Consider the following 27,826-nt stretch of genomic DNA (forward strand, 5'->3'; position numbering starts at 1 on the left):
CCAACTGAGCCACCCAGACACCCCTCCACTTTAAAAAAAAATTTTTTTTTAATATTTATTGATTTTAGAGAGAGTGAGAGACAGAGCACACTTTTATCACTTTTTATACTGGGTGGCAGAGAAATGGACAGACATGTAGCCAATTGACAGCAGTCCATAAACTACCCAGCTTTAGGGAGTTGCCGGATTCTTACATTGCCCTGAGACCTGACAGCAGTTCCTGAGAACATCTCTGTACAAATGTAAGCCAAATACCAATCCCTGTGTAGAGTTGTCCCAGAAGCCAGAGTGGGTCACGAGGGGCAGGCAGGCATGGCCCCCGCCTCTCAGGCGCTCACACCAGCTCGCAGGACCACTCTGGCCTCATTCCAGGCTTATGGGAACCCAGCATTCTGAGAACAAGGCTCTCTCAGGACCCTCCCACCTACTGACTTCTCTTGGGCAGGACGGTGCATTTAGTACCAAACGTTTATTGAGCACACACAACGTGCAAAGCCTCCCGCCAGGTGCTGTGGAGGATACAGAGAGCAGAAGACATGATCACTTCTCTCTGAAGGCCTGAAAACACAAATAACCACGCACGAAGCCACATGTGCTGAGTGGGAGCAGCCCCAGTCCATACTGTGGCTGCCCCGTTTGCCACTCCTGAGTTCGACTTGGAAATGCACAATGAGGCCCAGAGGACACCTGCACAGCTGGAACGATCAGGGTTTTTGCTGTCTAATGCCTGTGGCATTCTAGAACATCCAGCAGACATAAATTTTAGGTCCTACTCTAGCACCATCTATGAGAGACTCTCTTCCTCCCATGTCATCCCCCAATGACTAGATGTCCGAATCTGTTACTCAACACTATGTCTGTGTCCCTAATGGAGTCTCATTCCTCTGTGTCGCTCCTTAAACCTGCTAAGAGTACTTTTTAGAATCACAGGGATAATCCGGACAACTTTCAAGGTTAATTCTCTTTGGTTATAAGCCATGTGAGTTCCCAAACAGAGATAGTATTTTATTTTGCTCAGGTCCTTGGCTGCACTGGAGATCTTGTCCGGTAGAAGAATTTTGTCATCTTTCCCCCAGGGAAATTTGCCACATCATATCCGGAGGCTAGCCAGCATATCAGTTCCAGGGATGGGAACTTTCAGAGACCACTCGTCCTGAATTCAGACTATTACAAACCTTCTCCGTTTGAAAATGTCCACATCATTTGGAAAAAGTCACCCAGTGTCCCCTTTTTTTCCATTCCTGCAGCCACCCTGAATTTCGGCTTCCCCTCAACTCCTTTCTTTTTTGCAGGTTTGATTCTTTCCTCAAAGTATACTTTCAGCAATGATCTGATTACCTCCAGTGAGAGTTGAACATGGGGACTCAAAGGGTTGTCAGAGCACCCTCAGCAGCTAAGGAATAGTCCAGATAGGACCCTTGCTGACCCTGCCTTGGGAGATCTTAGCTAGATTAATCAATTGAGCAGCACATCATCTCAGCACTGTTTGGAGCCAACCTCCAGACTGGCATCTGTACCTCCATCCTTCTCCCCACCTCAGGCCTCTTTGTTATCAGAGTAACCACCCCCTTGAAGAGCCGGGGTCTTCCTGCCGTGTGTGGGGCCCAACGCCCCTCAAACCTCAGTGTTTTGCACTCTTTACGTGGCATAGTTTCTCAGGATGAGGTCGACTCAGGGATATTTTGAACTCAGGACACTTGGCCGGAATGGGATGGCTCACCTTCAGATGTACCTGTTAAGGCCTAAGAATCTGGTGATTTTAGATTGTTTGGGGTTAAGAGTCGGCTGCACCTGGCAATAATTGGCAAAAGATACCTCCATGTAGATTCTTAGTGATAATGATAAATGGAGGCAAAATGATTGTTTGGTGCTACTGTGTTCTAGATAAAGCTTTTGAGGCCCTTGTTTTAGACAGAAATTGAACTGTGAACCATCTACCCTCGAAGAACGTGAGGAAGTAAGCTTTAATAGTACCCAGATTTGCTTTGGGTACTGCCCAGGGCTCCAGGGAAGATCCCTACACTGATGGATTATGAGTCTGTGCATAGATAAAGGGCCACACCCCTTTTTAAAAACAATCTTTGAGCCTGCTTACCCTTTCCCTCCCTAGGTCACTGACATCCTCCTTCTGCCTCCTGCCAGTCCTGCTGCTTAATTATAAAAAAAGAAGAAGGAAGGAAGGAAGGAAGGAAGGAAGGAAGGAAGGAAGGAAGAAATTCTTTTTAAAAGGGTTCTGTACAGTTCCAAGATCCAGAATGAAAGCCCTTGGCTAGAGAGAAAAATCAACAACCGAAACCCAGTTATCATTTGTTTCCATTTTTCTCCTCTAACTCTGCTTTCACATACCAATTTAGGCTGAGCAGGGCTGTAACCGCCAATTCCCAGGAGAGGGAACTTAAGAATGATGGATGGGAACATCTGAACCTATCCCAGAATTGGGTGGTGCAGGACAAGGGAAAGACTGTTCCAAGAAATGCAGAGGCCAGACATTTTAGGATTTGATCAGCTAAAAGTAGTTTCCTTTGGTGGGAGGTTGGGTCAGGCCTCCCAGTTCAGGCCTAGGCCGCCCTAGTATGCTTGGCATCCAGTGTTCCGGGACCACGTGGTAACAGCTCTGAGCTCCCTGGTAGAACACGGTGAGTTTGTCTCTGGAAGAGCAGGAGGGCATTTGACCGTCACGACTGCAGGCCTGGAGACCTGCAGACTTCTCCCCAGTCTGGCAATTTAGTCAACTCCATATTACTCAGATTCCAACAGTCCTCTCTTGAGATAACTTCATTTTACCTGCCAGGGGGAGGGGTGAACTCTCTGTGGAGGAAGGGGCTCTGGCCTGGGAAGCAGGAGAGTGGGTCCCTCCCTGTTCCTGGCTCCAGAACTGCCCATGTGACACTGGTGTATGGGTCTCAATTTCCTCACCCGTAAATGTTTTAAATTCTTCCAAGAATCCTACCAGCCATTTTTCTAATGATGAGAGCAGAAGATTGTCCTGGAAAGGACAGACCCGAGGCCGGTTCCTTTGGAGCTGTTCTGGAGAGAAAGAATGGGGATCACAAGGAAAAGCATGGGTTCAGTTTTCAGACCGCCAGCCTCCCCACCCCCTGCCCAAGTCCTCACGGCCGCGAAGGAATCATGGTTGTAGTTCAAAGATGGAGGGATTATTATAGTTGAAAGTGAGAGAGAAAAAAATTGCTTAAGTGAGTTCTCGTGGGGCCAAAACTCTGTCTAGAAATCGCTTCCTTTGGTTCTTTTCGTCCCGGGAACTGCCAAGCCAGCCATGGCGCTTACTGGACGTGTTTCCTTTGTTGATGTGGTAACTCGTCACGTTCTCCAGCAAATGGTTTCTCACCAACCAGCAGCAAGAGAGCTTGTCCCTGTTGGAAATCCGCGGTGAATGAGCTGAGGCGGGGGCAGCTTGTGTGGAGTGTGTGTATTTATCTGTATTCTTTTCCATAGGTACCATTAAGTTTGTCTGGCTTAATTTAATGGCAACTTCTGGGAGCTGCAGAGGCTGTAAAGGGCGAGGGTAAGGTTTTTGTCATCTGTTCAGGCTCCTCTCCTTCCAATGGAACGTCCTCATTCCCCCTCTCCCTTCAGCCTCCTCCCTTTGCCAACCTGTATGTATGTTCTACTGCCTCCTCTCGAGTTTCTCTTCCCCTTGTGTTTTTTCTTCTGCCTCTCAACCTCCTTTCCTTTCAGGTCGTTTGAGTCCAAGTTGAAGTAGGCAGCTGGTGTTACCCTCTCTCTCTACCTGGGGGCGGGGGGGGGCCCAATCTGTGTAATCAGTGCTAGGGGCTTTATTCTAACACTCTGGAACCTCTTTTCTTTTTCCTTTTTTTTTTTTTTTCCTTTGTTTTGTTTTGTTTCCTTTTTTGTTTTTTGTTTTTCTCTTCTGTTTCCGTGTAGGTCTCTTTAGTCAGCCTTATAGCTAATGCCCTGGGCTACTCGGAACTAGGTGCCATAAAGTCCCTTAGGACCCTAAGAGCTTTGAGACCCTTAAGAGCCTTATCACGATTTGAAGGGATGAGGGTAAGAAACTAAGAGCAGCTGATCCTTCTGCATGCTGATGGAAACTGTTTACGCATGCTAGAACTGATCACATGGTGGGAAGATCATTCAGACACGAACTGTGATGCAGCTGCTGATTTGATCCTCCACTCGCTCCCCGCACCTGCCCTGTGCGAGGGGGTCGCATCAAGCTGCCTCATCACATTAATATGGGCCCCACCCCAACAACGTGCCATCGCAGAACATGTTAACGCTGGCTGTTCTCATTCGGCCTGGCTTACCTGTAGCACTCGGGGCGGCTTTCTGGGCTGTTGGTTTTAATAGGGAGAATCACCAGGTGCAAAGAAGGGGAATTGTAACCCACAGACCCACTGAAAAGCAGAGGCTGCAGGCAGGGTGAGTGCCATATAGGGGCATCAGCCAGGTGGGGACTGTGGCCTTGCAGTCACTGAGAAAGCGTCTGAGAAGGGGCTGGAAGGCATGACGGCAGGCCTGGAATTGGGAATGGAGCGGAATTTGGCATAGCCCTGGGAAAAGAAATGCTTTTCTTTCTATTCTGATTCCTCTTATTGCACCTTGTTGTTCTCAGCCCAGTCCCATAAGGACTGGCAGCCTCTGTCTGATAGCAAAGCTTTCCTCCTCACCCCCCCCCACCTCTCTGTCCACGCTCTGTGGTCCCCTATCCTGACACAGTCAAAAGGACAATCACGTACGACACCAGATGACCATCAGCTAGTTCTCCTGAAATTTCTGCTATTCCTGCTTTGGTGATACTCCACCCGAATCCCAACGGGGCAAGGTGCTGTCACCCTGCCAACTTAGGAACGAGGCTCCCTCTTGCTGTCTCTCTTGGTTCAGAAACACTGCACGTGCGTGTGCATGCGCACACGCACGCACACCTTAAAAAGTCAACTTCCTAAAATCAAGTGGGCAACTGGCTTTTGGTGGTGATAGTTGTCCTGTGGTAATCAGAGAGGTCTGTTATACTTAACGAGACCAAGAAAACTCGTTTCGATTCAGATGTTGAATACATGCAGGAGAGCAAACCAGAGGATGTGTTTTTAGATGACGGAATCTCAAAATGTAGGAATAAAAATTAAATGGTTCCCGTGGTCCCCAGGGAGCAAGGCTAATTGGAGAAACTAGGTACCAGGACAGTGCTCCTCATCTGTGCGTTCCTCATCTGTGATCCCTGGCCACCGTTGCACAGAGCCACCCACGGCCGTCCAGGAAGGTGGAAATTTTGCTGCGATTTGGGGGTTTTATTCTGTTTGTTCAGTCAAATGCTTCTCACAACAAATTGCGTTTCTTCGGTAGCACAGTCACAGTGTGCTTTACTGGGTATAAGCTTTCTGCAGCCCGCCTGAAAGCATCCGCAGGGAGGTCGGTTCCACAGCCACACAGACTTACTTTAACTTAAAAAAACAAACCAGAGTTTGGGAGTGTCTTTCTCCCACTGATAAGAGAGATTTCAGAATGTGTGCAGTAAGGTCTTTGTTATGTTCAGGCCAGGTTTAGGGAGAGAGAGTATAGTTCAAAGTGTCCAAGTCTTCAGACGTAGGATTGCAGTGCTCTCCCCTCCTCCCTTGCCTTCCCACTTTTTTCAGAAAGGGCTGGTTACATTTTTTAAATAAGTCCCATCAGTTTTGTTAGAGTGTTGATAATCTGTTTCGGTGACCGGGATGCTGAGGACCTGAAGAAGGCTGTTGCAGACAGTACTTGCCCCATGGCAGCCGAGCCCAGTAGCCTGTGCCCCTCCACAGCCCCCAGCAGTGATCCTGGGCCTCCTAAAACCAGACCGGTAATACCTGAAGGAAGTCCAAGAAAAAAAGTCCCCAACTGACCCTTGCTACTTTCTCCATCCGGATGCTCATCACTGCCAGTCCTAGCCCATGGCAGAAGTAGTCCGCTTTGACCAGCTGGTGCCAGTGTGCTCAGGAGGAATTTATTCCAATAATCTGGTCGCGTGAGCCCTTTTGCTAGCCACACCTCTTCCCTCTAGCCCCTCCCCCTTCCCTGGACTCACAGTTTTTATTCCTTCCAAACTTTCGGTTGCCAACCTTCAAGTCGTTTAGGAACCCAGAGGTCCAGAAGCGGTGATCAGAAGAGCAGAAAGTTTTCTTTGAAAAAGCATTTGAGAGTGCAACCTCTCCCTCAAGGTTTTTTCGAGTAAGATAATTTGAGCAAAGACCAGTTTGAGCCCAAAGCCAGGGTTTCCAACAATGAGTGTTCAGTAAGGGCAGCTCTGATACAGGATCGTCATTTGGTTTGGTTGACCCCGGTCAGCCTCCAGCACTGTCCACCTCTGGTTGGGTGGCGGAGAGGGCTCGGGATCCCATCCTGCCCTGCAGTTCCCCGGCCCTTCTGCAGAAGAGTAACTGCAAGAAGAAAAGATTGAATCTGCCTGAGCTGATAGTAAGTGTCCCAGTGATAAACAGAGTTAGGTGTATACGTTTTATATGAAAGTTACTTTTCTATGGGGCCGTATGTTTTCCATTCTTCGGTGTGGGTTCTTCCGTACCAACACCGAGAGATTATCCTTAGAAAATAAGAAATCTTCTCAAACCAAATACCATCAATGCAGGTGGGCTCCACTGTCACTGTGCTGCTCCAATGATCGGCTCAGACCTTCCTTTGGGAGGAAACATACAGCCCTAGCCTGTCCTGGGACAGTCTTCCCTCTCTCCTTCCTCAAACCAAACACCAGAAAATTGAAGCACTCGTGCTATTGGCAAAGGAATACTTAATGTAGTTCTTTGCTTTTCTCTCCTCCATAGTAATCTCCATTAAAAGACTTTGCTGTGCTACTAAATTTTTGAGGGTACATAATGCTATGAAACATGCATGCATTTTTGTTGATTGTCAGTACATAGTTGTCCATTAAAGCCATGTTCCCTCTGCCAGATATTAAAAGCCGTTTGACAGATTTTTATAGTATTTAATGAACAATAATGTTCTAGGCATTATGAGAAGACACCAATGCTGTAAGAATTAGTATCCGTAGGAATTTTTTCGTCAGTCGAGTGAGATTTGAATCAATCATTAAGTATAAATTTCCATTGGAAAAAATAACTGTGCAGATTGCTAGAACCAAGCTTTGAGTAATGTTTCTGTACCTAGTTTTTAACAGTGAAGTCCGTCATAATTAAAAGCAATGTAGAATAACGTGGGAGTTATTAAGGACCCATTTATGAAGTGATTGCCCGTGGAAACTTGAATTGTCATTTACATTTACCTATAGTGTGAGAGTTCAAGAAAGCGTGGTTTCTTGCCCTTTGCTTGCTGAGAATATCAGCACAAGGACAATTTTATGCGGAGCACAGTTCAACAGTTCCCACTACTAGCTAATGTCTACAGCCAGGAAGAATTATTAGTAAATTTCATCAACTGTTTACTATTCAATTCCTACAACTAATCTAAGAAGTTTTTCTTTGTTTATAATGAACAATTGAAAGTACATTTACATCGTGTAAATGGGTTTTATTGGATTTTATAGGATTTTTATGTCCTGTGTATCCGAGAACAAGGCTCCATAAATACTTCCATCTATTGATTCTTTTAATCCGATCTATGAGTATAAAAGCGGGAAGAGGTCACTTTGTTAATTAGCTGATTATTCTTCCCTGCTATAAATATTACTGCATATTTAACTGTAACACTTTGTAACTTTAACACTGTAGGACAGGTTAGACTGGGTTAAGATAGAAGACTTCGTAGAGGAGGTGGATTCAGAATTGAGATAAAATGCAGCATTTCTAGGTTGCAAATCTTTTGGGGCTACTTCCCTGCTGTACACTCATGATGGTCTAATAGGTCATGATCTCTCACCTAAGCTCTCTTGCAAAATGCTATCGCATAGACTTGAGCTTCTGAATTCTTGATAATCTACTCGCTTACCGTCCGAGAAATGATTATTCCGTTTATAGATCATCCTCCTCTTGCCTATTCATTTGCACATTTCATTGCTTTCTGGTGCTCCACCAAAGGGTGAGAGCAACTATAGAATGAGGTAAAATTCAGATCTGACCACCCGCCAACTTTGGTAACATAAATAAATAAATATGAATATCATTCTCCAAAATAACATTGGGGATTTTCCAGATTTCAGATATTCTGGCTTGCCTCCCTCAAAGTAACGAACAGTGGAAGGATCACCATTTTATACTAATGACAGAGCTATTAAATCTAAAAGAGATTTCTTGGTCTAAGAATTAAGAAATAACTACCTCTCAATCTAAAGGCCTTCATCTGTGAATTGGAGAAACACAAAACTAATATTTTAATCTAAAGGAGAGTGACTCCTCAGTAGAATATCTTTGCCTTTTTTGTATAGGACAGAACAGCTCTTCTCAGCCACACATTCCTGTGAGTGACATTGCAATGTAAGGCAAGAACAGAAGAGAAGAAAAACCCGAACCCAAGTCAAATAGAGCCCAGAGCTGCCCCCTGCCGTTCCTTCTGCAGCACAGCCCTTTTGGCCCTTTTGATGCTGTGCTTATTGGCAGAGTGCCCTTGCCTCTTCCCTGCTGATGCCGCAACATGGTGACACTTCTCACCTCCTTCTAACAAACATTAGAAAGCTGCGTTTATATCCACTGGTTTTATTTTAACTCCATTTTAATTTTCCTAGGATATTAGAAAAAGAAAGACACATTCTTCCCATTTCAGGGTCGCCTTTCTGGGCCTTAGCAGTCCCGCTTAAGACAACAGCAAGTAAGAATCAGGGCAGAATGAACACCAGCCTTGTTTTCTGTCCCAGCCTGCTGAAGTGCTATTTTTGGACGCCCCTCTGAACTCCCCTAGTGAAATCTGCCGCACAGTAGGAGTGTTGTCTAGTTAGTCTCACCCATAGTGTGAATCAAAATCAAAGTTAAAAACAACCCAGAAACTTTGATTCCTGAAGAGTTTTTTCCCTTTGCTTTTTTTCATTCCTGAGTTTAACTGCAGTCAGTGATTTTTAGCAATATGCTGGTTTTGGGGTTTCAAGAGCAGCGATCTAACCCAAAACTGTCCAGAAAACATAAGTCATTCCTATTTCGAATACATCGTGAAGAGTTGAGTCCGGCCCTGGATTGAGCAGAGAGATATCAATCAGCATTAGCCAAACAGGGGTGACTCTTAGATTTCGAAGCCTACCAATTCAGGAAAAAAACTGAAGAAGAATAGTGAACCTTGAGTGAAAAATAGATCTGTTCAGATTTTATTTTATTCTGTTTGGTAGAGGGAATATAGCTTTTTTTTTTTTTTCTTGAGCCTGCAAAATATGCATGCTCAGCTATTGCCTGAACTAAGATAACTGGCCTTGCATAAAAGAGACTTTATGTACCATTGACTGATTCCCTGCTAACCCCAAAGAGTAGTTCTCTGTGGTTTTGAACAATTCTACCTTGTTTTGCAGAGGGGGAATGTCTGTTGAAAGGCAACTGGTGAGCTTGAAATCAGATTCCCCACGGGGGCATATTTTACAAGTTGGCAAGAAGGGAGACTAGACTAAGAAATAATTTTTTCGGTCCCAGGCCAGAGCCTGGGAGAGAAGACCTAGGTCAACTTGGGCAGGGGAATTCGAGTTAGATGAAATAAATACGTAATTTACTGGAATTCGTCAAACTACATCTTACAGATTTAGAAAATTTTGGTCCTACTTGTGGATCTGTCCTGTTACCCTGACTCCAAAGGGAACACGATGTTTTTGTAGTCAGAACAAGCCACACAGTATCATTCCCCTCCTGGAAATCAAAAGAATGTGCTTGCTCTTACTTCCAACACTCAGCGACCTCCCCCTTCCAATGCAGGTGGTGGTGAATGCCTTGGTGGGCGCCATCCCCTCCATCATGAATGTGCTACTGGTGTGTCTCATCTTCTGGCTGATTTTCAGCATCATGGGAGTTAACCTGTTTGCGGGAAAGTATCACTACTGCTTTAATGAGACTTCTGAAATCCGATTTGAAATTGAAGATGTCAACAATAAAACCGATTGTGAAAAGCTCATGGAGGGGAACAACACCGAAATCAGGTGGAAGAACGTGAAGATCAACTTCGACAACGTTGGGGCGGGATATCTGGCACTTCTTCAAGTGGTAAGTGTTGCTCTTTTCTTCAGTCCTGTGAAATTCAGACAGCTAGCAGAAATCGCATTTGGCTCCTTCTCGGTCCGACATTCAGAATCAAGATTACTCTTAGTAGGTCACAGACAACAATGCCATTTCCCACACCAGTTCCAGGGAGACACCTTTCCTGAGAATTCTGACTTCCCCAAGGCCTCACTCAAAGGGGATCTTTCACTGTGCTCGAGAGCAGACTCCTGCTCAACAGCAAATAGATTCCTGCAGAGAGATCAGCTTCTCTCTCCAGGACAGAGTATGTATTTAAGGAGAAAGGAAAAACAAAAAAAAGGTAAGTACATAGACACAGCCCACCACCACAAAAAAAAAAAAAAAACAAAAACAAAAACAAAAAAAACCCAATTTTGATTTAGCAGGATATTCCTGTATAACAGCTACACTAAACTAACTAAAAGAAAAGGATGGGGGCAGTGCTAGGATGCTGCCGCCCATGTCAGCTCAATCCCGAGAGAAAAGTCTCAAATTAATGTATCACGGTAAGAAAGGATTTATTTTAATTACATAGCGTGCCATCTTGTCTAGTTTTCTCTTCCACCCTTACCAGTCTTTTTTGGAATGTTTGACAAGACCGTATGATGCAGGGAAAGCCCCTAGGCTTTGGAGTCAGACAGATGTAGGTTTGAGCCCCACTCTGATGTTTACTGGATATGTAACCTTGGACGAAATACTCGACTTCCCTGGGGCTGTTTCTTTTTCTTTTAAATGTCGGGAATAATACCTTGCATCGCTGTTAAGAGGATTCATGATAATTTATTAGAATTTCTCAGCAGAATGCCTGGCACATAGCAGTGCTTAATTAATGGCATTTGCTATTGGGTATTTTTGTTACTGTCACAACTGTGCCTACATCATATAGCCGTTGGGAGTATTAAATGGGATAATGCAGGTGAAGCCTTCAACTTGACCTTACAGATAGTGCACACTTACTGTTAGCTAGTATTAGGAGGCAAAGTTAATAGAATAAGCAGTGCTTTATCCAGAGGCTTTTGTTGTTTTATCCCAGTTGGAGAAATTGGACCCACAAATTGAATCTGAATTGGAGCAGCTCCAGGAGAGCAGTACACGTCAGTCAGCCAGTCAGACGTTGTATTTAGAGTCCCACCAGGTGCAAGGTGCTGTGCATGGCACGGCTCAGGCCATCTGATCAATAAAGAACCGCCCGTGCCCCGCAAAAAGCTTTGAATCTGGTTGAATATATAAAGCAAATAGAACAATAAGAAAACATAGAGAATACTGGATTGCTTGGCCGTATTTGTTTCCAGAATGAGGCTAGGTAGAGTAGATTGAAGGAGAGTGGGTTAGGAAGGGCTGCTCGGGAGGAAGCCAGGATTGCCATTGCCATAGGCTAAATGTGTATAGTGGTAGGGGGAAAGTTCTGGCCTTGTTTTTGTGTTTATTTCATTTTTATGTTAATGCAACTTTGAGGTTTTCAGACCCCCCTTGCTTATTTAACACCATCGTAAAAAATGACTCCTCAGTGTTAGGCTAAGTTCTCAGGACCCTCAAGTGGAGTCCCGCCACTCATTCATAAATGTGAGTTTGCCCCAGCTCTAGGCAACCTTCTCAGACCCATTTTAAAGACCTTTTGTGAAAGTATTCATCCAATTACCATTATCAACGTGTTTCTCTGCCAGACTTTGATGTTATTTTCAGGGACTTAGACAAAGCCCCCTGGGGACCAGTGTTAACAAATAGGAAATTCTGTGTCCCTGTGAGGCTGTGCCCAAACTCCGTCTTGTGTTCTGCTGAACCTGAGCCTGGCCTCTGGGACCCCTGCCTAGACTCCCACCTACCCCCTAACAGGCACAGTCTAATGACCGACTCTGTTTGCCAGGCAACCTTCAAAGGCTGGATGGACATCATGTATGCAGCTGTAGACTCCCGAAAGGTAAGGATACACCTGGCGAAACCACAGCCTACTTAGGCGGTTAGAAAGCAGGCAGCATGGTGGCGCTTACCAAGAGAGAGCGGGTCGGGACACGTATTTGCTTGTTTGACCGACTGCAGATTGCTCTCCTCCTCTCAGTCAGTCATCACTCCCTTACACTGGCTCTGGATGATCAGGCTGTTGCCTTTCCCCGCTGACAGAAATGTGGCTCCTGGGGGACAGCCCTCCCCCGCCCCCTCGCCTCACGATTTGCATATTCACCCCACCAGTGCTCCCCAGGGCAGGGCCTGCCAGTGTGGCAGAGGGAACAGGCAGGGAGAATGTAGAGCGCCCTCTCCGCAGCTTGTACAGCAGCTCAGGTGGTCAGTTATGGCCGATGGCGTTGGCATGTCAGAATCCCCCACCTGATCCCACTCCAGGAACTGATGCTCTGCTTTTTCCCTCCTGTCCTTTGCCAGCCTGACCAGCAGCCTAAGTATGAGGACAACATCTACATGTACATCTACTTTGTCATCTTCATCATCTTCGGCTCCTTCTTCACCCTGAACCTGTTCATTGGTGTCATCATTGATAACTTCAATCAACAAAAGAAAAAGATAGGTCTCCTCCCCTCATTACCAGTGGCCAGAGGTCAACTCAGATGAGAGGCACTTCTATCCCTATCTCTAGAAAGAAAATGCCTCTCTTTCTCTAAAATGCACATCATCGCCTCACTGTGGCCCCGGCCCCCTAGACGTTAGCCCCCGCCCCCAACTTTTTCTCTCGGGGGCTTGATTTCACAGTATGTGGTTTACCACATTTACTCACGATTGTTGAAGCCTTTACTGGGTTTGGCATCCAACCAGAGGGAAGCAAGGTCAGAGAGGGTCTAGTCACGGGTGAAAAGGAAAGCGGCAGGTGAATAGCAAGAAATGGAGAGTGTCTGGACTCGTAATCACCTGTGGTAATCCCTGGGCACCCCTAGCAAACTGGGGTTTGAGAGCCCATCCTCGGAAAGTTCACTTACTTACTGCTCCAGATGGTTAACGACTTTCCAAAACAAACTGAAGCACTGACTCCTATCATCCATTTTACAAAACAAGACTGTGTCAAGGAACTCCCCACGTTGCTTTTTTGCGCTCGGATTTCTGAAGGTTTAATATCGTCGGAAATTAGTCCCGGGCTAGTAACCGGGACTTGAAAATCCTTTCATTTTAAAATGCTTTTTTTTTTTTTTATAATTTTATCAGGAAAGCAGGTCCAAAAGATATGTATGAACCAGTGAGGTGCAAGCATCTCTGCCCTTGGGTGTCCCCTGCCGGAGGGCCCACAGCTGGATAGTCCATCTCCCTCGTGCCCGGCCACTGGCAGGTCTCAGGAATCCCAAGCCGAGGACAGAGGCTGGCGTTCCTTTGAATTAGAATAGTTGTCCCAGGTCTACCTCATTAGGGGGCTACTAGCCAAACTGACCTCTGGAGAGGTAAGGGGGTAAGGCCCCCCCTCAGTGCTTAGGGTTGAACCTTAGGTCCAAACCACAGCATGTGAGAGCCTATTGTAACAGTTCGTTCTCCTCTTTCTTCCTTTACTTTGGAGGTCAGGACATCTTCATGACTGAAGAACAGAAGAAGTACTACAATGCCATGAAAAAGCTGGGCTCAAAGAAACCACAGAAACCCATTCCCCGCCCCCTGGTGAGTGCAGGCCAAGGGCCAAGTGAGACCCCATACGGAAAAGACACTGGTAGGGTTATTGCAAAGGAAACAAAGGGGTAAGTGATGAGCCGCCTGTGCCCTCTGATCCTCTCCCAGCTGCTCCGCCCAGAGGACCTGGGGAAAACAGCAGAACAGAGATAAAGGTACGGGATGCCTTTGATATTTGTGCTCGACCTTTCCTCTGAGACTTCCTTGGGCGGCAGCAGAGAATCAGCATGTTATATAGCCACATTGGCTCTGGCACTGGTAGAGAGATGTTTTAAGAGACAACTAAAAATTAACAAAGGACAGTGAAAATGAAAGCTGACCTCTTTCCTACCAGTACAAGATAGGGCGTGGTCACTGTCTTCTCAGTTCTCTACCCAACAAGGAAGTCTTCCCAAGAGAAAGTAATACTCTGGCTATTTGTGGGAGCACAAGAGGGTGAAACTAGGGGTCTGATGTCCTGATTTTCTGTCTCGAACCAAGCCTTTTGTAAAACAGACTCGGGCACTGGGATTCCGCTTTGCCCTTCTGGTGGTGGCCGTTCCCTTGCTTCAGAGCAGATAACTGCTCCTGAAGCCATATACCCAGCGGGGTGGGACATAAGCCCCAGGCTCAAAGTTCCATCTTCTGTAACTTTCATATAAAGTAACTTTTTATTTAAAAACGGCACAACCCTAAAATAAAAGCTTATCTGGCAGTCTCATTTGTAAAAATAAAAGTAGAGCTCCTTTGAATCAAGACTGGGAGTCCCAGAGCATTTTCCCTATGTAGCCCCACACCCTGTGCCTGGCTTACTTGCCTCATCGACTTCCAAGGGAAAGGAAACCCTTGGTTTGAAAACCAACAAGTTAAAAGTGATCCTGAAAGTAAGCATCAGTTTAAGCGCCTAGGTTCTTTTGAAAAAAAAAAAAAAAAAAATCAGGGAGATTTTTTGAAAATTTATTTATTTAAATTCAAGTTAATTGACAAAATCAGGGCGATCTTAAAAAAGCGAATGTTTTTTGTATTTCCCTGATGTCAGAGTTTCCATCCTGTGATGGAAATGAGACTAAGGGGACGGGAGAGGGTTAACATTTCTGAAGTTCCATTCAGGCCCTTGCACACGGGAACTTGAGTATATTTTCGTCCACTCTAAAATATGGTAGGAGACATTAATAAAGAGTGATCGGCCCTCATTCAGCAAATAGTTCTAGATCCCCTCCTGCATTCCAGGCACTAGGCCCCAAAGTGATGAACAAAATTCAGACCCTGTTGTCATTGGAGCTTATGATACAGAGGGGCTAGAGGTAGTAAGTAAGTGAACAGCTACAATACAGTGTGGAATGTTGGGAGAAAAACAATATTCCGTGGAGGGCCGTGACAGAGAACGTGGAGGCTTGGGGTGGGGGATCTACTTGAACAGAGTAGTCAGAGAAAGGGAAGTAGGGAAGGACTACTTGGATAGATGAGAAGGAGCCAGAATGTTAGGGGAGGAGAACCTGGAAAAGCAAATGAGGTTCTAAAAGCAGAAAGCATCAGTATGGCCAAGTGGTAATGGCCGAGAGGAGGGGGCATGAGATTAGCAGGATGAGGCTGTGAGAGGCATCTCTCAGCCAGCCTAACAATAGGAATTTCATTGCAAGCCCAATGGAAAACCGTTGAAAGGTTTTAAGTCAAGAGGGATGTGGTGCATTTATGTTTTTAAATCATCACACTTGCTACTGTGTGAAGACCATGTTGGATGAGGGCAAGAGAGGAAGCAGGGAGACTAGTCAGGAAACTTCCAGAAGTCCAGACAGAAGGTACCAGTGCTTGGGCCAGAGAAGGGCCGACAGAAGCGGGGTGAAGTGGGTGGGCTCAGGAGAATCAGTAGGACCTGCAGCGCATCAGGCAAGGGGAGACGGAGAGGAAAGCGACAAGGGTGACCCTCGGGTTTCTGGCTTGGAGACTGGGTACACGATTGAGATGGGAGAAGAGAGGAGTGGGTTGGGTGAGGGGCAAGGGAAGGACTTGTTAGGTTTGAGATGTCGAGAAAGCAACACAGGAATTCAGAGGAAAGGATTTAAGAAAATGACGTACAAAGGTGCTATGTACGCAGTAGGAATAGATGAGCTCTCCTGGGGAGAGTAGAGAAAGAAGAGTGGAAGTCAGGGAAGACATGGCCGGCAAAACGGGCTGAACAGGAGCAGTCGGCGAGGCAGGAAGACACCTAGAAGTGTGTGATGGCGTAGACACGACACAGAACAGAGAATGACAGTTTTAGAAAACTCTTGGGGAGGTGAAGACTGATGTCGGGGTCCATCCGTGCTCCTGATTTCCCGACAGAGCAGCGGGATAGAGCTGGCCAGAAAGGCGACTCCTCTGACGAACAGGATGGCGGCTTCCACGGTCCGCTCAGAAAGGTTCTCACGAATGCTCTTGTATCTTTCCTCCCCCCTGCCCCCAGAACAAAATCCAAGGTATCATCTTCGATTTTGTCACCCAGCAAGCCTTCGATATTGTTATCATGATGCTCATCTGCCTTAACATGGTGACAATGATGGTGGAGACAGATACACAGAGCAAACAGATGGAAAACATTCTCTACTGGATTAACCTGGTCTTCGTCATCTTTTTCACCTGTGAGTGTGTGCTCAAAATGTTTGCCTTGAGGCACTACTACTTCACCATTGGCTGGAACATCTTTGACTTTGTGGTAGTCATTCTCTCCATTGTGGGTAAGTGGGACGGGAGAGGGAAGGGGAAGGGGACCTGACTGGCCTTGAGCATGAGGTTCCTGGGAGAGCAGCCGCCTCCACGGGTGTGAAGTGCGGGCCCCCTACTCTCACGGCTGGAGCCCGTGTGCATCCCTAAGTCATCCCGTGGGTCACGTGGTCAGTGAGTCTCTTCTGTGTGTTTGTAGTAGTCTTGGATTATAAATTCCCTGGTTGAAGGGGGGAGATGATTGATTTCGATTTGGCGGTTTGCTTTCAAGGAGTCTAAAGTCAACAGGGGAGGTAAAAGAAACGTAAAAAAAAAAAAGGAAAGAAAAGAACTGTGGCTGCAATAGCAGTGGAAAAAGGAATGGCAAGAGATTGTGAGGCTGAATAGTAATGAAAATGGCCTGAGGGCATTCTGGTGGCGAAGGCGGTGCTCATTTTACTGAGGTTTTCCTGTGTGCGGGTATAGTTTGAGAGTTTCTTCACTGGCATGATTATCTCATTTGATCCTTATGACGGCCCAAGAAGCAGCCTAACTTAAGAGGCTGGATCTTAATAGCAACTGTGTGACATTTCGCTTCAACCTAAAGGCATGGAAGGGGTGATACCCTGGCAGGCAGAGAAAACGGTATCCTATTCATTGGCCTCCCGGAACGTTTCCTTGCCTTCCTAAGGAGGCATCTCAAATGGTGAAACACTGGCTTGCTTCCAGGTAGGTTTAACTGGCATAGGCTGGCAGAGAGAGAGTGCCCGAGGCCTGCGGGAACCAGCCCCAGAGCTGGTGGCCAGTCTGGCTTAGCAAGGTGGCCACTGTGGGCTCCCGAAGGCAGCCAGCCTTCCCCTTGGCCTGTGTCAGTTTCTAGTTCTGTCCTCTGCAGCAGCACATCCAAAAGCGTGCTGTTGCATGAAGCCTTAGCCCCATCCTTCTCCCCTGCAAGAAAAGAACCCCATGATGAAATTACTTTGGGCCACACTGTACGCTGAATTTCCCTTCGGAACGTCACAGAGCACGTTAGCCTATAGAAGGTTTTCGAAGCCCTGTAGTAAAGAATTGTTGAACACACCATCCTATCTGTATTTAACCACAACACCCTCTTTTCAAGTAATGTGAACGGTATCTCATGTTTTAATGGAACTACTATGTGCCAGTCACCTTTTTTTTTAAATTTTTTTAATGTTTATTTATTTTGGGGAGTCGGTGGTGGGGGCGGGCACAGACTCCGAAGCAGGCTCCGGGCTTCGAGCTGTCAACACAGAACCCGATGTGGGGCTCGAACTCACGAATGGTGAGATCATGACCTGAGCTGAAGTCGGACGCTCAACTGACCGAGCCACCCAGGCGCCCCTGTGCCGGTCATCTTTCTAAGTGCTTTACTTGTTTTCACACCTATAGTCCTCATGGCAACCGTCTGAGCGTCATGAGGAGCTGAGGCACAGAGCAGTGACCAAGACATGAAGCTAGTAAGCCAGTGAGCAGGGGTTCAGGTCCAGCCCCTGGCCTCAAACCCCCACTCCTAACCTCCCCCGCAACCTACTTTGGACAGTGTCGCCCTGTCACCCAGAATGTTTTCTGCCCACCCATCGTTGAGTGGGATGGGAAACCCACAGACCAAACCATGCATCCTCTCCTCAGATGATACTCAAAAATAAAGAGGAAGAATAGTTTTGGTTTTGATGATTGGGATTTTTTATTAAATAGTATTCATTTGTTCAGAAACAAAAGAATAGAAATTATCGTTTTAAAGTAAGAGGAATTGGGATAAAACTAGCCCTGGAACCTCCTAGAAGCCGCCTTAAGTGATGTTCCTGCTGCTTGGAGTGCCGCCCACCCATCCTTCTCCCCTCTTCTCTGGGGACAAGTATACATTCAGCATATAAAATCAAAGGCTGGCATCTTCTTTCTGAAGCCTCACTTGCCCACCGGACACGGAATGCAAGTTTTACAGATGTCACCTGACTTCTTACAGTCACCGGTTATGACTTAATTGAGACATTAAAAAGAAGAGAGCTGAGAATTCATCTTGGGTCCTGGCTGAGGTAGAGATTTTCTTGAAAGCTCGAATACCTCAGGGAATATGAACTCCAGAAGAGGCCCCAAGAGGCTGTCCAAACTTCCTGCATCTCATCCCTTCCTGAAAGTTAAGACTCTGTCCCAACTTAAAAAACTCAGATAAGAGTTGGGGGTGGGGGGGCAGGTGGCGTGCTTGGCTGGCTCGGTCGGTAGAGCATATAACTCTGTCTCGGGGTTGTGAGTTCAAGCCCCGCACTGGGCACGGGAGCCTACTTTAAAAAAAAAAAAAAAAAGAAAGAAAAGGGTTCAAATAAGGGTATTATATAGGCTTCTGCAGTTCACTTCACCAGTATTTATGAGTCCTTAGGGTTGAAAGATGTTTCCTTATTCAGAGTAAATCCTTCCTGTCAGTAGAAACTCGTGTTGTCTCATCAGGGCCTTGACAGCAAGAGAAGGCACTGAAGAAAGACAGCATGTCATTGCCATCCCTTCAGCTGCCGTGTCGCAACCTTTGCGCGTCCCCTTCCTTCTGTGGTCCCTCTCTGGGCTCCCATTATTGCTGTGCAGTGTTAAAGGCAAGCGGTCCAGCTGAGTGGACTCCTGACTAAACATAAACAGAGAAAGGCCCTCTCGTTTTACGTGGTCACCCTTGACTTTCACATCCCACTTACACCTTGACCTTTTTGTCTGCCAATCCTGTTTCTGATCTGTGGCTGTAAGCACAAGTCTAGAAGCTCTGAGTTAAAAGCCACTTCTGAGAGGTCCCTTTGGTTTTCTAGGCTACTTTGGCGTAGAAAGGATAGGGACATGGGACAATAAGAAACCAAAAATGTCTTTTCAGAGCCAGGCAGAAGATACTTGGAAAATTGGCATCATAGCGAAGTAACTAAGACATCGCAGCCAAAGGGTCATGAAGTCATGGGTGGCGCCGGGACCTCTCATCCATTGTCTGTGGATATGGAAATTTGATAGCATTTTGGAGAGGAATCAGTAACACCTTGGAAAGCCACACACGCACAAACCCAAGGAAAACTCCTTGTCCTTGAATAAGAAAACAGATAAATGAGGACCTATGCATGAAATGGAGTACGGCTCACCAGTGAAAATGAACAATCCAAAATTCTCTTAACACCAGAGATCAGTCTCACAAACATAGCGCGAAGTCTGAAGACCAAGTTAGGGATCTAAAAAACTTGTTCTAAACAGATAGATACGGTATAATTCTTTCAGCACGGTAGGCTGCCAGGATGCTGTCTGTCCGTGTGTATAGTAGTTACAGATTTATGCACAGCGAAATGAAGAAACTGGAATGGTACATACACACCATCTCCAGGATTGCGGTTGCTTTCGGGGATGAAGGGAGAAAGCAAATTTGGTAAAATACTAGCATCTGTTAAATCTGGATGCCTGGCGCATAGGTGTCCGTTTTAGTGTTTTCTCTGCTTTTCCGTACGTTTGAAGCATGTGACTTTGTTTTGTCATCCTGAGAGTTCAGATTGAATCGTTAGGCACTGACTCTGTGAAGTCCTTTGGACTTAAGGGCTCCAGTGCCAGGTGACATAAGTAACGAGAAAGGGGTCTCCAATCTCAGTAACATTTCTTCTTCTGCCCTCTTAGGAATGTTCCTGGCTGATATCATTGAGAAATACTTTGTGTCCCCAACCCTATTCCGAGTCATCCGGTTGGCCCGTATTGGGCGCATCTTGCGTCTGATCAAAGGCGCCAAAGGGATCCGTACCCTGCTCTTTGCCTTAATGATGTCCTTGCCTGCTCTGTTCAACATTGGCCTTCTGCTCTTCCTGGTCATGTTCATCTTCTCCATCTTTGGGATGTCCAATTTCGCATACGTGAAGCACGAGGCCGGCATCGACGACATGTTCAACTTTGAGACATTTGGCAACAGCATGATCTGCCTGTTTCAGATCACGACGTCGGCCGGTTGGGATGGCCTCCTGCTGCCCATCCTGAACCGCCCCCCTGACTGCAGCCTGGATAAGGAGCACCCGGGGAGTGGCTTCAAGGGAGACTGCGGGAACCCCTCGGTGGGCATCTTCTTCTTCGTAAGCTACATCATCATCTCCTTCCTGATTGTTGTGAACATGTACATTGCCATCATCTTGGAGAACTTCAGTGTGGCCACAGAGGAGAGCGCGGACCCTCTGAGCGAGGACGACTTCGAGACCTTCTATGAGATCTGGGAGAAGTTTGACCCCGACGCCACCCAGTTCATCGAGTACTGTAAGCTGGCAGACTTTGCAGACGCCTTGGAGCACCCTCTCCGAGTGCCCAAGCCGAACACCATCGAGCTCATTGCCATGGATCTGCCGATGGTCAGCGGGGATCGCATCCACTGCTTGGACATCCTTTTTGCCTTCACCAAGCGGGTCCTGGGGGACAGCGGGGAGTTGGACATCCTCCGGCAGCAGATGGAGGAGCGGTTCGTGGCATCCAATCCTTCCAAAGTGTCTTACGAGCCCATCACGACCACACTGCGGCGCAAGCAGGAGGAGGTGTCGGCGGTGGTCCTGCAGCGCGCCTACCGGGGACATTTAGCAAGACGGGGTTTCGTTTGCAAAAAGACCACTTCCAATAAGCTGGAGAACGGAGGCACACACCGGGAGAAAAAAGAGAGCACCCCGTCCACAGCCTCCCTCCCGTCCTATGACAGTGTAACGAAACCTGAGAAGGAGAAGCAACAACGGGCAGAGGAAGGAAGAAGGGAAAGAGCCAAAAGACAAAAAGAGGTCAGAGAATCCAAGTGTTAGAGGAAAGCAAAAATTAAACATTGTACAGATGTAAAACTTGCAAGCGAAAGATTGTTTACAAACTTCCTGAGTATTATCAATGCAGGACAGCTGTGGAGACACTTTAACCCGAAGATCTATACCAAACGTAGTCAGCTTACCATGTAACACGGTTGCATCTTGAGCAGTGACCTGCCGAGGGCAAAGGACCCTGCTCCCTGGACTCACAGATTTTCTAATGCTTGGGCAGGTGGTTACTGCATGTTCCACATCAGTCAATGCAACTTAGGACAAAACCAACAGGATACGAAAACCAGAGGAGAGGCTGCCGGGACCAGCATATTTCCGTTGCAGCCAAATGGATTTTATTTTTTCATTTTGGTGATTCTCAGAAGCAGAAAGCATCACTTTAAAAGTTTGTTTGTTCGTGCAAACTGTATTTGCATTCTTACATTAGTTAAGCTAAGCAGCACACAGGAAACACACACACACACACTCCCATCTAGCCCGTGTCATTTAATTGTCCGTTTCTTTGACATAAACCGCATCTTCTCCACATGGCTTCACGTGGTTTGGAGATGGGTGGGGGAAAACAATCAGGTTTCTTCAGGCTGAGGAGGACTTGCTCAGGCCGATTCCAAACATTGTGCTCGTTCACTGCGTAGAAATGATTTGCATGATGGCATGCCGTGATCAGAAGTCATGCATGAGAACCATACACCACAGGACACTACTAACCCTGTCCCCTGCCCTGGGTCAGCCTTTGGACAGGACCCAGCCCTGCACCGTTCACTGTATTCGGAGAACAAAACGGTAAGCGTTCCATTCCACTGCAATTCCTTACGAATTCGTAGAAGTCTTTCATACATCTTCTGGGTAGGGAAACACAACCGACCGATTGACCCCACCACCACTACCAACAGAAAACAGACCCAGTCCAACAAGCAGATGGATCCGTTGTGTGTACATGTTTAACAGACATCTCTAACATACAGCCATTGTTGCCCATTTTGAAAGACGAACTGTTTAATGCTGCTCGGTGTCCCGTCCACGGGGAAACTTCGATCTCGAATGGCTTTGTATTAATAATGTCACTGTAAAACCAAATCCTAGGGCTAAAAACAGAAATCAAAACAACAACAACAACAAAACCCAGTTCATTTGTATTGCAATATTTATGATGATTGTTTAGCCTTCATGCTGGAGAACTGACACTTGTTTGGGGCAGAGGTACAAGCGCTGTTCAAAGTGGCATGGCATCTCTAGGGGGTAATTTGGGGAACTTAAGCTTTCACGGGGGGGGTCTGGGGTGCTCGCTTCAGGTAGTATCACGTCCTGCTGCACTGTGGCTCTCTCTGGGCTTGGGACCAGCCGGAGAGGGATTCGGATATCCTGAACGGGCCTCTCCCTCGGCAGAGGGGTTGTCACAAGCTCACACACTGCATGATGCCTCTTGTCTCCATCTTGTCTTTCCACCAAGCAGGGCTTCCCTTACTTGCATAGGCGGGTGAGGGCGGCCGCGCTGGGGCTAACGGCTGTGGTTCCTTCCTTTCACGTTCTAGCGAACACATAGTCACTGGTGGGACCCGAGGTAGAGAGGGAGCCGCCTCTGAACCAAGCCCACGTGGTTTCTTTATCGCACCGATTCTCATGAGAAAGCGATTCAGTACTAATTCCTAAACTGTCGCAGCTTCCCCTGCCCGGCACGTCCCCTTTCTAGCCCGTCGTGCCGCCTGCTTAGTGACCTGCCCGCTGTCATCGGAGGGTGGCTCTGGGGGGAGCGTCCTGTCTTCCGTCCCCTCTCCCGCTTTAGGGAAGACGGTTTTTAGTCCAGGGGCTTCTCATCCGAGGACTAGATCTCAAAGCCAGGATGCTGCAGTTGAGTGTCTCAGGAAGTCGATACAAAGAATGAGGAGAGACTTTAGCATGCGAACTAAACCAAACTAAAATTCCTCCTGCACCATAAAGTAGAGGGGGGGGCTAAAGACCCCCCGTGAGCAGACACACCATTCTGCCTTGTAGCAGAAGCACTCGGTGGGACCGCACCACCCACCCGACTAGTTTTGCGTACGACCAACACAGCGAGGCAGTAAGCCGAGCTTTCTGCCTTCTTGGACCATTAGAAACTCTGCCCGGCTCTCCTAAGCCTGCTTCTGCGGCCTCCTCCGTAGAACTTTCGTACTACACGCGACCCAGGTTGGAAAAGCATTTCTCTCAGTGACCCTGCTAACCGCTAGGACGAATGTATAGTAACATGTACAGGCGACGTCGTCAACAGCACAAAACACGAAGCTGACGTGTGTGGCTATTCTTTTTAAGAGAATTATAAATACTGTAATATATCATTTTATTTTATCGGCATGCCTTTTTGTAAATACAAATTAACAACTTATTAAATAGGAAATGGCTTCTGGCTTATGCCATTGTCATGTTTATTTTTATTTTTTATACTTTTCTTTCTTCTTAGAACTTAGATGCTGTCAGCCAATGTACATCCCCAAACCAGACAGACAGACAAAAAATTTTTTATTGCTAATGGTCTTTTCCAAAACAACAAAAAATATATATATTTTTGTTCCAATGTGCAATAAATTCTAACCACTTCTATGCAAGATTTGGCTACACTTCATCATTGTTCTTAGGTCTTGAAATGGGCAACAGAGCTAGAAGACCCCGCTCGGTACCCCAAGTGCTCGTGCTAGTGATGTCATTAAGCTACTAGAGCATATTAATGAGATTTTTTTTTCTAAGATCTGCCCTTTTCCCTCCCCCAGACCTCCAGCAGCTATCTCCTCAGTAACACACACATGGGCCTTGGTATCTGACACCCATCAGCCAGCTTCACAGGGAAGAAGCCACCTCCACTCTTACTTGATGTTTCAACTTTTTTTTTTTTTTTTAACTTTTCCTACCTTCTTGTCCCTCACCCGCCACCCCTCCGCCCACTCGCTCACTCACTCTCTCACTCACCCGCCCTGCTCCACACTTCTTCGGTAGTAAATGACACCATCACCAGCAGTCTACACCCGCAGTTAACAGGCATTGAACTGAAAGAACCAGTGAGGACGTTTTTGTACGCCCTCGCCGGGTGGGTAAGTGGCAACGCTTTGCCAAATATTAACGAAGCCAATCAAAAAGCAGCAGCAGCCACAGTATCACTGCACATATATATATATAGATATATAAATATAATATAAATATTTATTTTTTGTAGCCAGGTCCTTGGTGCAGTATTTATACTCCACAATTCACCTTTAAAAAAGGACAAAAAGCAAAAAGACGTGTGATGCTGTTAACTTCAAATGCAGAGCCAAAGCCACTGAACAGCAGCTGACACGGTTGCTGGTTTGTGTGTGCAAAACACCTTCTCCTCTTCTTCCCTTAACCTCCTTGCTGCTCAGGCTGAGGAGACTCCGTAATTCAGAGGGCGAGAGCAGCGAAACCTTCCCGAGTCAACATGACCTACTCCCACTTCTCTAAATGAGCCACTTTCGGTGTCGGAAGTTGACTGGGGAGAAGTAAGCAGAAGCTCCCGGTCAAAGCCCCTGGAACGACAGTGCCCAGAGTTCTTTTCTTTTCCGCCGCAACCCGTGTAAATTTGTAAAAGACCACTAGTGAAGATGAGTGTATTAGTGAATGCATGGAGGCCAACACTGCTCTAAATGAGACGTGATACAAAGTACATCACTACTATAAGCCAAGAGGAAACAAAATAAAAATGACCCTTTTTACTGTACAAGGGAAGCCTGTCTTGGTGTCCGTTTGTTGCTTGACTCTCCCGATTCTTGAGTCCTGGGAGGGGTCTGGGAATTGGGACCTTAGCACGTGTGGGGAAAGGAGGGGAACAGAAGGGAGAGAGATCAGGGTCTCTCGCTAAGTTCTGGCTGAGAAGTAGAGATTGGAGAGAAAAGCAAGGTCCTGCCCACCAACCCCCCACCGCCCCCCCAGACCCCCACTCACCCATTGCATGTGATGTTCTCCCCACTCCCGGGCCAGTGCTTAACCGTCCACAAAACCCCTTCTTCACCAGTCCACCCGGCAGAGCCCCCCAAGATGATGTCAGCCAACCCAGCCGGGCTGACCTCACTTCTGCCTTTCTCACCGGTACATTAAGGAAAGAGCTATGCCGATGCCCCAAAGCTCGGGCGAGCACGATGCCCAACAGCCTCCACTCTGCTAGCTAACGCTGGGCCCTGCCCTCCATCACCCCAACACATACACCAGCAGACTACGGCTGGTCTCGTTCACATCCGTGCAGGGGAGAGGGGCACCGCTCCCCTCCCTCACCCTGCCCTGCTTTGGGGACATCCCTCTCTAGGCCATGTCTCCTGGTCCAGGAACACTCTCAGGAGGATTCTGAAGTGCCCACTCTAGTCTGGCTGGTAGGTCAGTCCCCATCCTCCTCCTCTCGGCCCCAGCCTCCAGGCCTGCTGTGGAGGTGAGATCGCCATGGGTTACGACTTTGTGACTTGAGTCCTGGGCGTCTTCTGCAATGATGCCTACTTCTTTTCTCAGATGTTGCCCAAAGTCTTGCAAAAAGCTTCGTTCATTTTCAGGTACCCCCACCCCCTAAAGAATCGGCTGCAACTAGCCAGCCAGGGGGACATCAGGAGAGAGGAGGAAGTCTGGGTTGGGAGGGGCCCAAGGTTTGCACAGAGTCTGCTTTGTGGCTCAGCTCTGTGCCTTCTTGGATTCCTTTTCCAAGATTTCCTCCATTAAAATGCTCCTGAGGCACCCCCTGCCCCTGCCCCCCACTGCTGTTTGCTGTACATAGAGGCTAAGTGGGGTGGGGTGGGCGGGTGTGCACGTGTGATGTGTGTGTGTGAAGAATGTATATAGGTAAAGGGGAGCGTGGTCCAGTGGTTCCAGAAAAGGGGCAGAACTCCTGTGTTCCATCCCCAGCTCAACCACTGGCTCGCTGTGTGGCCTTGGGCAAGTCACTTAACCTCTCTGTGCCTCAGTTTCCTCATCTGTAAAATGGGGATAATAATACTGACCTACCTCACAGGGGTGTTGTGAGGCTTTAACTAAATGTTTTGTAAAGTGTTTTGAGATACAGAGGCAAAGGCACTAGGGAAGGGCAAAGAATTATTTGGACTTAAGGAAGATGAAATGGTACCATAAATGCTGCTATTCTGAGAGCCATTTTAAACTGCACTGCTCCAATCACCCCCGCTTCTCATCACCAGGACAGCAGGTCGAGAAAATGTCTTTCCTTTCACTTGCTTCTGGGGTTTGTGATTATTCTAGACACTTAATTTTTTTCCCTCGCTGTATCTCCTTCCCTCACCACCTCGACTTGTTCCCTGTTCCGTTTACGCGGAAATGGCAGAAATGCTTGAGAAATGAGAATGCATAAGTGGATTGGAAGTTTATAGTCTGAAATTTCAATTTTACTTTGTACTGTACATCTTTTTACTTTAGAATTTGCAATAAAGGGTTACGTCAATCTTGTTTTCAACTCTCCTCTTGGACTGGCCTGTCATTCTGTCACTGCTCTCACAGCAAAGCCCCTCGGCCCCCCGGGGGGTGGACAGACCCTCCCACCCAGCAAGACCCCACGGCTGTCCTCTTTGCCCTCCCCTGTGACAGGGGACAGAGTCTAAGGGCTCACCCAGGCTCAGCTCCTTAGATGGGCTGGCAGGGCCCTGGCCACTCAGGTGGGTGGGAAAGCTTTGGGGCTCCAGGTGGACCTTCAGGGGTCTGAGTAGAAGAGCAGCTTGGAGGCAGCGGCCCCTGAAAGTGGGGACACCACCTCTAGCTGTGCCACCCCACCCTGCACACTCCTGCAGGGCCTCAGAGTAAACAGAAACCCCGCCTCTTGTTCAGGTCACACCTGGTTTGTCAAGCTCCCTCTGGGGAGTCACAGATCACTCCCTCTGGGATTCAAACTCTCAGCTCAGGCAGCTCTGGGTTCAAAACCCTGACTATGCCACCGACTAGTTGTGGCCAGTTTCTTTATGTGTAATGGAGATCATACCTGCTTTTCTTGGGTTCTGAAGCTTTTATCAAATAACGTACGCAACCCGCTTAGCACAGGGCCTGGCATACAGTTGGCACTCAATAAATGGTAGCTCTCGGTGCAAGAGCTACTGCGAGATAAGAAGGCTCTAAGGCTGACAAGAGGGAGGGCCTGCCTCCCACCCCGGTACCCTAGCACCCCAGCCCCTCCTCTCCCACCGGCAGTCCCGCCGGGTGTAAGGCCATTTCCAACAAACCAACGAATGCTCCCTCCTTTGCGTATTTGGTAACGTTTATAATACGGGGAAGACGGCACTCTGCCGGGGCTGCGCTCCCGTTTTACGGCCGGGGAAACTGAGGCGAGGGGGGACCGGCCCGCGTGCAGCCCGGGCCCTCGACGGCTCGAGCTGCTCTGCAGACAGGGGCGGCCTGGCTTGCCGCCCGCCGCGCGCCTGGGCGGACCTGCGCCGGGGAGGGCCGGGGCCCGGGCCGTGGCCGTCGCCGCCCGTGAGCCACAGCGTGAGCGTGATGAACAGCGCCCCGGCGCCCAACGCCCCCACGAAGCCGGTGAGGAGGCCGAGCGCCAGCGGCCCGACCCAGCCGGCGGGGTTGCGCTCGTACGGTGCCTGGGGCAGACGCTCCAAGATCAGCTGCAGCTGGTCCCAGTCGGGCTCCGGGAGCGCGGCGCGGCGGGGGCGCGGGGGCGGGGCCGGGGGCGGGGCGGGGGCGGGGCCGGGGGCG

General features: G+C 47.8%; 2 protein-coding genes across 3 annotated transcripts in view; one reads left to right on the plus strand and one right to left on the minus strand.

Annotated features, from left to right (window-relative positions):
- SCN8A (sodium voltage-gated channel alpha subunit 8) overlaps positions 1-24,231 on the plus strand; it is a 118,293-nt gene extending 94,062 nt beyond the window's left edge. For both annotated transcript variants that reach the window (XM_049625488.1, XM_049625487.1), the window contains exons 20-26: positions 3,904-4,026; positions 9,798-10,082; positions 11,962-12,015; positions 12,474-12,611; positions 13,581-13,685; positions 16,117-16,387; positions 19,998-24,231. In XM_049625488.1, coding sequence (XP_049481445.1) covers positions 3,904-4,026; positions 9,798-10,082; positions 11,962-12,015; positions 12,474-12,611; positions 13,581-13,685; positions 16,117-16,387; positions 19,998-21,145 — 2,124 coding nt within the window. In that variant the 3' untranslated portion in view covers positions 21,146-24,231. The remainder of the gene's footprint in view (positions 1-3,903; positions 4,027-9,797; positions 10,083-11,961; positions 12,016-12,473; positions 12,612-13,580; positions 13,686-16,116; positions 16,388-19,997) is intronic.
- A 3,127-nt stretch (positions 24,232-27,358) lies between these two features.
- Positions 27,359-27,826, minus strand: part of TMDD1 (transmembrane and death domain 1) — a 1,444-nt gene continuing 976 nt past the window's right edge. The window contains exon 2 of the mRNA XM_049625489.1: positions 27,359-27,812. Within this exon, the coding sequence (XP_049481446.1) occupies positions 27,379-27,812 (434 nt within the window). The 3' untranslated portion in view covers positions 27,359-27,378. The remainder of the gene's footprint in view (positions 27,813-27,826) is intronic.

The sequence above is a fragment of the Panthera uncia genome, chromosome B4 (genome assembly GCF_023721935.1).
Source record: "Panthera uncia isolate 11264 chromosome B4, Puncia_PCG_1.0, whole genome shotgun sequence".
Lineage (NCBI taxonomy): Eukaryota > Metazoa > Chordata > Mammalia > Carnivora > Felidae > Panthera > Panthera uncia.